The 11,133-nt window shown below is 30.9% G+C and overlaps 1 protein-coding gene across 2 annotated transcripts in view; it reads right to left on the bottom strand.

The window, feature by feature from the left end:
* LOC106690562 (uncharacterized) overlaps positions 1 to 11,133 on the bottom strand; it is a 39,345-nt gene that overhangs the window by 10,881 nt on the left and 17,331 nt on the right. For both annotated transcript variants that reach the window (XM_014436029.2, XM_014436031.2), the window contains exon 5: positions 535 to 684. In XM_014436029.2, the coding sequence (XP_014291515.1) occupies positions 535 to 684 (150 nt within the window). The remainder of the gene's footprint in view (positions 1 to 534; positions 685 to 11,133) is intronic.

Raw genomic sequence — 11,133 nt, forward strand, 5'->3', positions numbered from 1 at the left:
TCTCTTAGGTTTTCTAGTGTTGTTCCTACTTTTTAAGATATAGAGCTCCGAATGAAAAATTAGTTCTTTTTATCGGTTTGAAACAGCAGCCATTTTTTATTCCCCCAACCTATACTTGGCAGACTCACCAATTTAGACTACTAATTATACATAGTTTTCATCAAAGTAATCAAAAATTGGGGTGAGGTAACTGCCTTTTTTCTCCTCTTGGGCTCTTATACTATAAAAGAGGTAGATGAGAGGTCGCTCCTTTCATCTCAAAAATTTGGGGAATTTGAGATTTAAGAACCTACTGTGAAAATTGTAGTAAACATTTCACTGAAAGACAAATGTATTGACAAATAGCATATAAACGGTATTTAAAGAGGAAAATGTCCCAAAACGAGGATAGTGAGCCCGTACCATCCTTTCGTTGGGAGATTATTCCATAATCCCGAGACCTCTCCGATAAGGTGGGATATCCGAACAAAATTTTTGATTTTCCCTCCCCTGGTAAATGTTTGCAGCTACTTTGCTGACTTATTTTATACTTACTGCTTTAAATAGTCGCATGGTCGCTGTCATAAAGATGTAGAAAAGAATGGAGACGTTGAGTGCCCAATATACAACGCCACGGGCAGCTATCACTGATACTAGTAGCAGCATGTTCGGCAATGGCGCCAAAGTGCTAGATGAAGTTCCATCCTGAAAATTCAAGTTGTATTTTTAGGATGTTTAAGAAAATATTATAATAAGTTTTAATAAGTCAAAGAATCATTTAAAAAGTAATCTTCTGCAATAATATATCGTTTACAAAAGAATTTCAAAAATTGTAATGTATATATCTTGTAACCAGTGATGCGGCGAGAGGGATGCGCTGGCATCTTTTGAGCTCTGCTCTACCCCTAACACGTGGGGGATAGAATGGTCTCAGGAATCCTCAGGTCGATTATATTGTATATATTATTTTATCAGTATGTTATTTTATTTATTTATTTTTCATACAGATAGTTTGATTATGTTCATCTTGTTTATTCTTTTGTTTGTATATATTTTCAGAGAGTATTTTTTTAAATTTATTTATTTTTTTATTTTATTTTTTATTTTAGTATGTATGAGATCATTCATCACTATTACCTATTGCCCACAACTGTGTGGCAGATTGTAATATCTATCAATAAAAAAATATATATCTTTGATGCGCGGTCATAAGAGCTTAACTAGAAAATATGAATTTTTCAGGAGCGCAAAAACAAAATTCAGACCATTACGTAAAATCTAATTATTGATATTTTTTTAATTGTTATTTTTATAAAACAATATAGTAGTAAGTCAATCTGAAGCATAAAGACCTTAATACCAACCGGGAGCTTTGATTTGGATAATACTACGACATAATCACCTAATGTTCAAAAAGTGACTGAAGCCCTTATGACCGTACACAAAGATATTATCTTTTCACTTTCTTTAGACTGGTCATTATATTTTAAATAAAATAACGCGTACTCAATTTAAGTCACAAAACACTCTTTATTTCTTTAAAATTCCAACGTTTCGGCCAATTCGCACATACTCAAGGACAATCTTAATTACAAATTTACTACTCCCACCAATAGTTAAAAAACTTTTTGCGGACTATTTCTGCCTAAGTCACCAATTTCAGTCAAAATTGCCTTATTTTGTCACTCTTCACATTAATATTTAAACTTTTAATTACAAATCAATTTAATACTTTATCACAATAATATTTTTAACCTTCCTTGAGGTAATGTTGACTGAAATTGATGACCTAGGCTGCAAGAAGTTTTTAAATTATTGGTATGCGCGTAAATTCGTCTTTGAGGATGGCCAAATGGGTCGAAACATTGGACTTTTAAAGAAATAGTTTTTTGAGACTTAAATTGGATACAAGTTATTTTATTTAAACAAAAATTGCAATTTATTATCACTTTAATTGTTCATCATAGATTAAACTAATTTAAAACATCCATTATTTGGGTTTCCTTTGTCTATCTGTGGAATTATGATAATGTAAATCGACTTATGAACTAGTATTCAACTATTTTTACTTTTAGTAAGGGAAAGGATTTAGATTGAGCAAAATTTCCTATTTCAGTTTTCGAAGGAAATAAAGGTTTTGAAATCTCCTGAGTCAAAATAACCAGGTTTTGCAATATGGCATATGTGTGAAATTTAAATTGAAGATTTCAGGTGGATGTATCGACAGACCGGAAGTGCCCTTTTTCACATTTTTTTCGATTTTTTCAAAAAAATTCTAAAGAATTTTCATTAAAGTGTGTGTTTTTTGCTAAATAGAAAACGGTCACTCAAAAACTACCGAATGTATTTAAATACCAATTGCACCATCGTAAAGTAGGTAAAATTTCCTTATAGAAATTAGATCTATTTTAACTAAATTTCTCGGAACGGCTTTTACGCGCGAACCAATAACAAGAAATGTTTTAAATTATACCTTACTTATAAATATTTTCTGAGTCCTTTTGGGCTAAAGATGGCCAACTAATATTAAAAAAACTTCAAAAACGAATAGGCTTCAATTTAGTAAAAATTAAATCGAGGATATATTCGGCATTGGTTTAGATTTGTCGGAAAATTGGTGTTTGATTAGGTTTTTTTTTATGCGTAAATGTTTTGTATACATAATTTTTTTTTTTTACAATAAGTTATAATTTTTGTTAAATAAGATAGAATATCTATAAAAAACATGGAATATGTACATATACATACACATATAAAAGTGCACCGGGTTTCTTGTACTTTTAGTAAATATATTGACGCAAAATTTCATAAAAAAAAAAGTCAGTGATAGTGATATAATGAAATACGTATCAGATTAAACTAATTAGTAGAATGAACCCAATCCTCTGACGTTAGATAAATCTCTGAAGGACTCCAATTTCCAAATAATTTGGAAAAATATTTTATCAGAATGAATTTCAATATCTGACTAATTTGACAGTCATGAATAAAACTGATCATTGACTAGGTCGTTAGAGAAAGCTACTCAAGTTTATTTCTTTATCACTGAACTATGTTATGTAGAAGTAAGTACTGACACACGATCTGACGGACCCATATCGCTGCTTCTCTTGAACAGTGGCGTATCTTACGTAATGCTAATTACAGTAGAAGCATATAAACATTTTAAATATACATTTATTCAAATATTGACGTCAAATTTCATTATATTCTGTTAAGTTTTTGTATTTTAGATATTTGTATCTTTTAGAACTAAATTTTTTAAATGAGAATATTGTGGCAACACTCTACCTATGTCTCCAACTTATTGTTCACTTCTTCATTCGGGATTTAAGGAAAAATACCTTCGAATTAACCAGATTATATATTCACTATAAATTACACAGTATTTAAGAGAAACCGAAAAAGAAAACAGAAATTACAATCAAAATTGACAATGACAAAAGTAATCTTGATATGTAATTACCCTTGCGATATTATTAAAGTCTTTGTCACTTAGTCGATACATGTCCGGGTACAGATGTCCGTCAACACAGGGATACCTTTCCCATCGAGTGTAATGGTTACGAAATATTAAAGGGACAAAAACCATTATCCAGACAGTTTATATACCTATACCTAACACTGTAGCCCCTTGTAACGAATTCTTCTTGGGCGTGGCTAATGAGGAAATAGGATTCGAAAAAGGCGACACCACTAAGAAAAGTGGGGGACTTAGGATTGGAAAGTAGAGAAGTGGGGAACAAAAGAGGACAGAAGTAAGGAGAGGAGGATGCACTTCGACAAGAAGTCCTAGGAAGAGCTAATCAGACCTGAAACGCCAAATCTTAGGCACAAGACGACACCCACGCCAAGACACACCACGACATGCATCACCCAAATCAGGAGCTATTTAGATATATTCGGTAATAACTTATAATGTAACAATATTTCATGGCAAACCATTTATTTGTATCATTCAATCATTTATAAAGCATGTAAATAAATACTGTGTTCCTTCATATAGTTTATATACTGTCATATTGCCCAATACCACGCCTTATTAAATTATATATGGTATATTTTCAATGGTAACAATATTTTATAAATATAAAGATATATAATTGGTAAACTGCTAAACATAAAAGCCTTTGGAAAGGAATTTAATAATTGTAATAGTTTTGTAGGACACAAGTAATCTTAATTAATAAATATAGATAAATTTAGATAATTGCCAGGCATCGCGATCAACGACAGGTATAGATAGCAATATTATAGAGTGAATAGTAAAATTTTGGTATAAGTTTGTTATTTGTTTAGTCCAGATGTTGTTTATTTTTGGGGCCAAAGAAGTTTTTTTGAATATGCATGTCTTAGATAATATTGATAATGATTTTCCACAGAGAGCTGTAGTAATACAATGTTTACTTCAAGTTCTTTTTCTGAGTTTTTTTAACACCATGATTGAGTTTCCTTTTTTTTTCGTTTCTTTTGACTACTTCATTTCCTATATTTCTGAAAGATTTGGCTGCTGAAAGTTTTTTTATATTAAAGAAATCTTTATGCGTCATTTCAACAACCTTGAAGACGTATAGTTTTTTTGACACTGAAGATAGAAAAGAAGTTGTCAGGTGTAGTAAATTGGGCCACCAATCAATGTTCGTTTCACTTCTCTTTCTTTTAGAGTGAAAGCTATATGCTTCATTTTGGGTGTGACCCTTGATCAGAAATGTACATATTGTGTACAGACATAGGTTTATCATAAATTAATGTTTTTGCTGACCCGCACAATTACTATTGGAAAAAATTTTTTTTTTATTTTAAATAATTTTATTGAAATTAGATTAATTTTTATTAATATATTCTTGTTTGAGAATGGTTTAGTTTATTTAAAAACAAATTTGATCCTTTTTTTCTCAACTTTATTCTTTTCAAAACCTTCCGTTTCGACTCTCAGGTCATTCTCAAGGATACCTTTATTTTGATATCATTTTCTTTTTTAAAATCTTAAAAATGCCGGCTAATTGCCTTTGTCCCATATAACTTTTTCTATATAATTCCTTCTTAAATTTAAAACTTTTACAATCCATTTCTCTTCTTTCTTTCAATTACTTTGTAATGTACATATGGTCTTAGTTAAAATGGAGTGTTACAGGCGTCTTTTCAGGCGCCTCGGAGGATTGTCAGGAATGGAAGAGGATGCAAGGTTATAAACTAGGAGGTTTGAGTGGTTAGGGAGTTTATAGTGGAAGGAGTGATATCTGGTTTGGGCTAGATCGGTTACATAGGGAACATTAAGGTCTTTATGTATGATTTTATTCTGTAAAAAATTAAAGCTTTGCTGTCTTTACTTTTTTCCACAGAACTACTAATTTCATTTACTGAACGCTACGATACATAGCAATAGTACAAGAGCAGAGAAGAAAAAAACGGCAGTTATTTCACTCCAATTTTTTATGACTTTTATGAAAACTATGCATAACTATTTATAAAAAGTTAGTCAAAATTGATGAGTATGCCAGGTATAAGAGGGAATAAAAAACAATAATTTTTCATTCGGAGCTCTATATCTTTAAGAATACCCACAACAAAAGAAAACTTAAGAGAACATTATTTAAAGAAGAGTAATTTATTTAAAATATCAGACGTAATAGAGCTATTTACATTCAATAGTTCTCGAGATGTATCTTTTTAAAAAGCAACATTTCATAAAAATGTACTGAAAGACCAGTAGTTAGTGAATTTATTTTAAAATATCTACGAATATATCTCAAATGCCATTCGACGTACAAATATCTATTAAAATTAAAATTAAAGCTAGTTTAATGTATTAATAATGACCTTTATCTTCGTAGGAGTAGTTTTCATGATAATTGCTGAAATAAATTGATTTATAGTTGTTCGGACGATAAGTAAATCTCAGGAACCATTCGACGTACAGATGTCTGCCAGCACTCAAATTAAATCTAGTTAAATTTATTATTACATAGTTTATAACGTTTTTCTTTGTAGGAGTATTATGTTTTATGATTTTTAACAAAACAAATTCACAAAATGTTAATTTATAGTTGTTCGGATAAAATGTTTGAACTTTGGAAAAATATATCTCTTAAACTACAAGACATACATTTTTTTTCCAGCTCTCGCAATGAAGGTAATTTAACTTACTATAAATTAGTTTATGACAAGCATCTTTGTATTTGTAGTAGTTTTTATGATATTCGCATATGCATATAAATTTTGCACATGAAAATTTGTTTGAACAACTATAAATCAATTTATTTTAGCAAATATCTCGAAAACCGCTCCTCCTACAAAGATAAACGGCATAAACTACTTTATAGCTCATTAAACTAGCTTTAATTTGAGTCGCCAGACGGAATAGCTCCTCCCTATTCCTAGTATGCTAAAGGCAACATACGCCAACATCGATACACCGCCTTCAGCGGACCCGGCAGCCTATCATATAATGCCACACTGGCAAAACAAGATTCATATTTTGCCTGCATATATACATTCATTTCTTCTGCATATATACATTTAATTTGTAGTTCTTAATTTTTATAGGTCAGAAAAAAAAATAATATTAATTTGAGTGCCAATTGATATCTGTACGTCGAATATTTTTTGAGATATTGATTTTTAAAAATTAATTCACTTACTACTAATTTTTTAGTACATTTTGTTATGAAATGTTGCTTTTTAAAAAGCTATATCTCGAATACTATTGAACGTAAATATTAGGGCTCATATTTTAGAAAAATTATTATTCTTTAAATGATGCTCTGTTAGATCTTTTATTGTTGTTGGTAGTTTTAAAGATATAGAGCTCCGAATGAAAAATATTTTTTTTAACGTTTTGAAACAGCCGCCATTTTTTATTTCCCCTACCTATACTTAACAGACTCATCCATTTTGAATAGTAATTATACCTAGTTTTCATTAACGTAATGAAAAATTGGGGTGAAATAACTGCGTGTTTTCCATCCCCGATCATTTTACTATTAGGAGGGGAGGGGAGAAGGTAACGGGAGCTCTCATTGTGATCAGACCAAGTAGACAGGAATTTGCAATAGCTCCGCCGAATAATTTCACAACGGTCATCCTATGCGCTAATTGCGTCTGTGCTAAAATTTCGCTGCTAAACATTTTTTTATATCAATTTGGTTTATATAATCTGCTAAACACACACACACATATCGAAGGAAATTTAAACAATGAAGCTATAAGTTACGTCTGTTGCTTTCAACTCAACAATCGTAAAGTTCGAATAAGTTTAGACCCAAATATATCACTGTTAACAAAAAACTGCTTACGACTTGCGAACTAAAATGTGTCATTGTTCAAGAAAATGATTTGCACTAACCTCATAAAAATACTGAAATGACTATGGCCTTATGCCATTTTTCAAGGAAGACTGATTAAAGTTTAACACCAGCACATCTGTTCTACGGTGAAAAATGAAGATGTGCCACTCTAAGATGAAACTACACATTCTGTGGAACACGTTAAGTGAGAAACAATTTTTGTTTTATTTGTACCACTATTAAAGCAAAGGAGCTGTATGTGAAGTAGAAATACAACAAAATAAAATCTTTTCGAATGATTATTCTAAGTGTTATATTAACCATATAAGGCCCACCAGGTCGGTATTAAAATAAAAAATATATATATAATTGAATAATTAAAATTATTTATTACTTTAGTTTATGAAGTACAATCAGCCAGTCAGTGGAAGAGTATACCGAGTAAAGAGGTAAGAGATAAAATAATAACATATTTGGATAAACGCTTATAAAACGTTCCTTGGTAACAAAGGAATGTGGATGGACAAGCCCACGACTATTTATTTTCCATAATAAGGCTCTAAGGGTTTCTATTGTTAATCAAAACAACAAATTGTTAGAAAACGCTATAGAAGGAAACTGGCAGTGTAACCAGACAAGAAACTATTATGAGCTTTCAAGTGCAAGACTCTTCAAGAGGAAATTCAAATTTTGTCAAAATAATAAGAATCAGATTCTGTGAAATTGTGATATAATGAGTCCTGAATAAAGAGTATATTGCATTGCAGGATTTTCCCTTCTATAACTTAAAAGGCTTGAAAACTGAAACAAAATCTAGTCTTAACAAGTTCATGATCCTAACAATATATTAAATGTGAAAAACACGATCTTTCTCAGGGCGAAGGAAGGAGAATTGGATGGTTTTTGATAAATTAAAATAATGATAATTAGCGATTTCCAGCTTAAAAAATTAATACAATAGTAGCCTTTGATGTATATTAAGTTGTGAAAATTGATAAGGCCAAAAACATATTGATCTATGCCACAACAGAGACGATGGATACAAAATAATTATTTTTGGAAGAATTACCCTAACACAACAGCGAAGTCGCACTAAATGGTCTCATATATTTCAAAAAGTAAAATGAAGTGAAAAGCCTCAACTCATACAGAAAGGAGTTTTTCTTGCACGATTTGTTGAATCATGAAATTAACTAACAATAAGATACGAATTCAACAGAAGTATTCCTGTAGATTACTTAAAATAGGTGGTAATCTTAGTTGGGCAGTTATTGATTTATTTTTCGATATCGAATAAAAAGTATATGAATACCGAGTACGAAGAGGAATCAAGCGTACACGCACTCAACAATCATGATTGCTTTAGTAATCCATTACCTCAAACTTCAAAATGATCGAATGCTTCTGTAAATGGTTACATAAAACTCAAAAATTGCAAGTAAACTTGTAATCAACTAATTGTTTTACTCAAATACATACCGTTCAATTAAAAATGATTTGTAATTTTTAATTTAATTAATTATATATATATTAATAATTTAATTATAAATTCTTTGCGAATTCAATGCGGAGCGCGGGTAGCCCCGTGTTAAGGCGCGTGGCTACTAACTCCAAGGACCCGAGTTCGAATCCGGCTGGGCAGAAAATTGTTTTCTGTTATACTGGAGCCCTGAGTCAACTCCTGTGGGCTCTGGAGCCCCCCTGGGTTCTCACGGTCGAGTGTGATTCTGACCAAATAACCTCCTTGCACAACCGTTGGTTTAGTTTAGTAACAGTACTTCGTTACAAAGTACTGAACCCCTGTCTCTTCATAGGTTGTAGCGTTACAGATTTATTTTTTATTTCGAATTGAAATACAATTTACTTAAAACTGGGAGTAAAGTTTCAATTATCATTGTATTATGATGATCATTACAATGGTAAAGTGCTGTTTATGAAAATTTCTGAGAGAATTGTATTATAGATTTAATTATTAAAGTGTTTCGACCACTAGGGTTATTTACACTGGATTTACAAAGTTAGTAGATTACAATTGACATGTTCTCAATGTTACAATTGCAAATTGAGAAAGTTACAAATTTACAATTACAATTCACATTTTACAAAGTTACAATTAGAAATGACATAGTTAGTAAATTACTATATTAAATTATGCGTCCACTTATACATGCTGAATTAGAGTTGGACTATATGTGATCATAGATATTAATGATTTTTAAAAAGTTTTGTTATTGTTGTGTGATATTCTCTCAACCTCTCCTGTAAATCTGAAGAGAATTGGTGTGGTTCGTGAGCAATACATTCAGTGCGAATATGCCTAACGGTGAGATTGTTTCCCCAGTAGCGACACATTGGTGCATTTTCTTTTTTCATGAGAAAACCGCGTGTGAGTCGAGTATGGCCTATCTGAAGACGGGTTAATACCACCTCTTCTGTCCGTAGCAGATTCAAGTTTCTGGTTGGACGTTTCACTGCGAACGTCATACTTGTTATAGATTTAAAGTACTAGCTAGTTTCTAGTTTTGATATATCTTGATTGATCATATTGTATTTTTAATTAGTACGTCATATATTTAGTTAGGACTTTTTGGCCTTAGAAAACCAAGTAAAATACTGCAAAACACAATTTAGGAAAATTTGCACTTCGGTTTTAAACCGACGATCATGTATACGGAAATTAAGTGTAAGCTTGAATGTGTTATGGCATGTGTTTTGTTGTACGAAATAAAACTTATCTACACTCTATATAGATTGTATTTAATACAACTATTAATCATATTGAATTTGATAATCAAATCATTTTGGAAGTAAAAGTTATTTTCTTTAATTTAACTAAAAAGAAAAAAAAAGTTTTGCAAAAATTTTAACTAGATCATCAAATATATTCATATTCAGGTTATGGAATAATAAGCACGAATAAATTAGGTTTAGTCAACCTTTCTTTCTTTCTTTTTAGTGTTCATTACAAATACTTGTATTCAAAAGTGTTTGAATATGAATGCCTTGTACTTATACATTAAGTTATATTGACTTCTAATTACTCAGCTTCAAATGTTTCAAGTATCAGCATCAGTGCTCTGTACTCTAACATTTTGAGTACAAGTAATCATACATCTACGTAGTACTCAAATCTGTCACCAGCCAACCAGTAGCAACGAACGAGGTTCTACATATCGCTGCTTTGCTTGAATAGTAACACATCTGACAAATGAAAACAATATTTTATTTTGTATTTTACTTATTCTATAGATTACTTTTTAATACCACTACTAGCTTTAAGATAGTCTACAAAGGGACTAAAATAGAGAATGAAACCTCTATTTATGATATTATCATTGGAGGTTTCTTGGGCTCCCTTCTATAAAACAAGTCCATTTCAAAATAAAACCATTTCTTTTTTTTGTCCGATTTGCCACTATTCAAGCTAAGCCGTGGTATGTACACTGTTTTTTCACAGAAATTTTTTATTTTCCTCATTTAAGAACCACCTGCCATGATACTCTTAAACTTAAAATTTACAAAACTGATCCCATAGAAAAAACACAGAAGAAGTGGCAATTTTCATTATGTAGAATTAATATAAAAATATGCACTATCGCTAAACAATAAATATAGATTTTAGATTTTTTTGCCATTTTCTTAGTTTTTACAGTAGAACCCCTGTTAACCGGGGTAATGATGGGCATGGGTGTTCACGGATAATAGAAAACCCCGGATAATCGAATTACAATATTTTATTGCTTTAATGTGATAGGTAAGAACGTTAATTAAAAAACAAAACTCTGTAGCATGCCAGATTTATTAACGATCAAACGTTTTCTGTACATTAAAAATACATGTGAGTATAAATATACATATGTAGGTTTTA

Source organism: Halyomorpha halys, unplaced genomic scaffold (assembly GCF_000696795.3).
Source record: "Halyomorpha halys isolate HHAL.00 unplaced genomic scaffold, Hhal_1.1 Scaffold1757.1, whole genome shotgun sequence".
Classification (NCBI taxonomy): domain Eukaryota; kingdom Metazoa; phylum Arthropoda; class Insecta; order Hemiptera; family Pentatomidae; genus Halyomorpha; species Halyomorpha halys.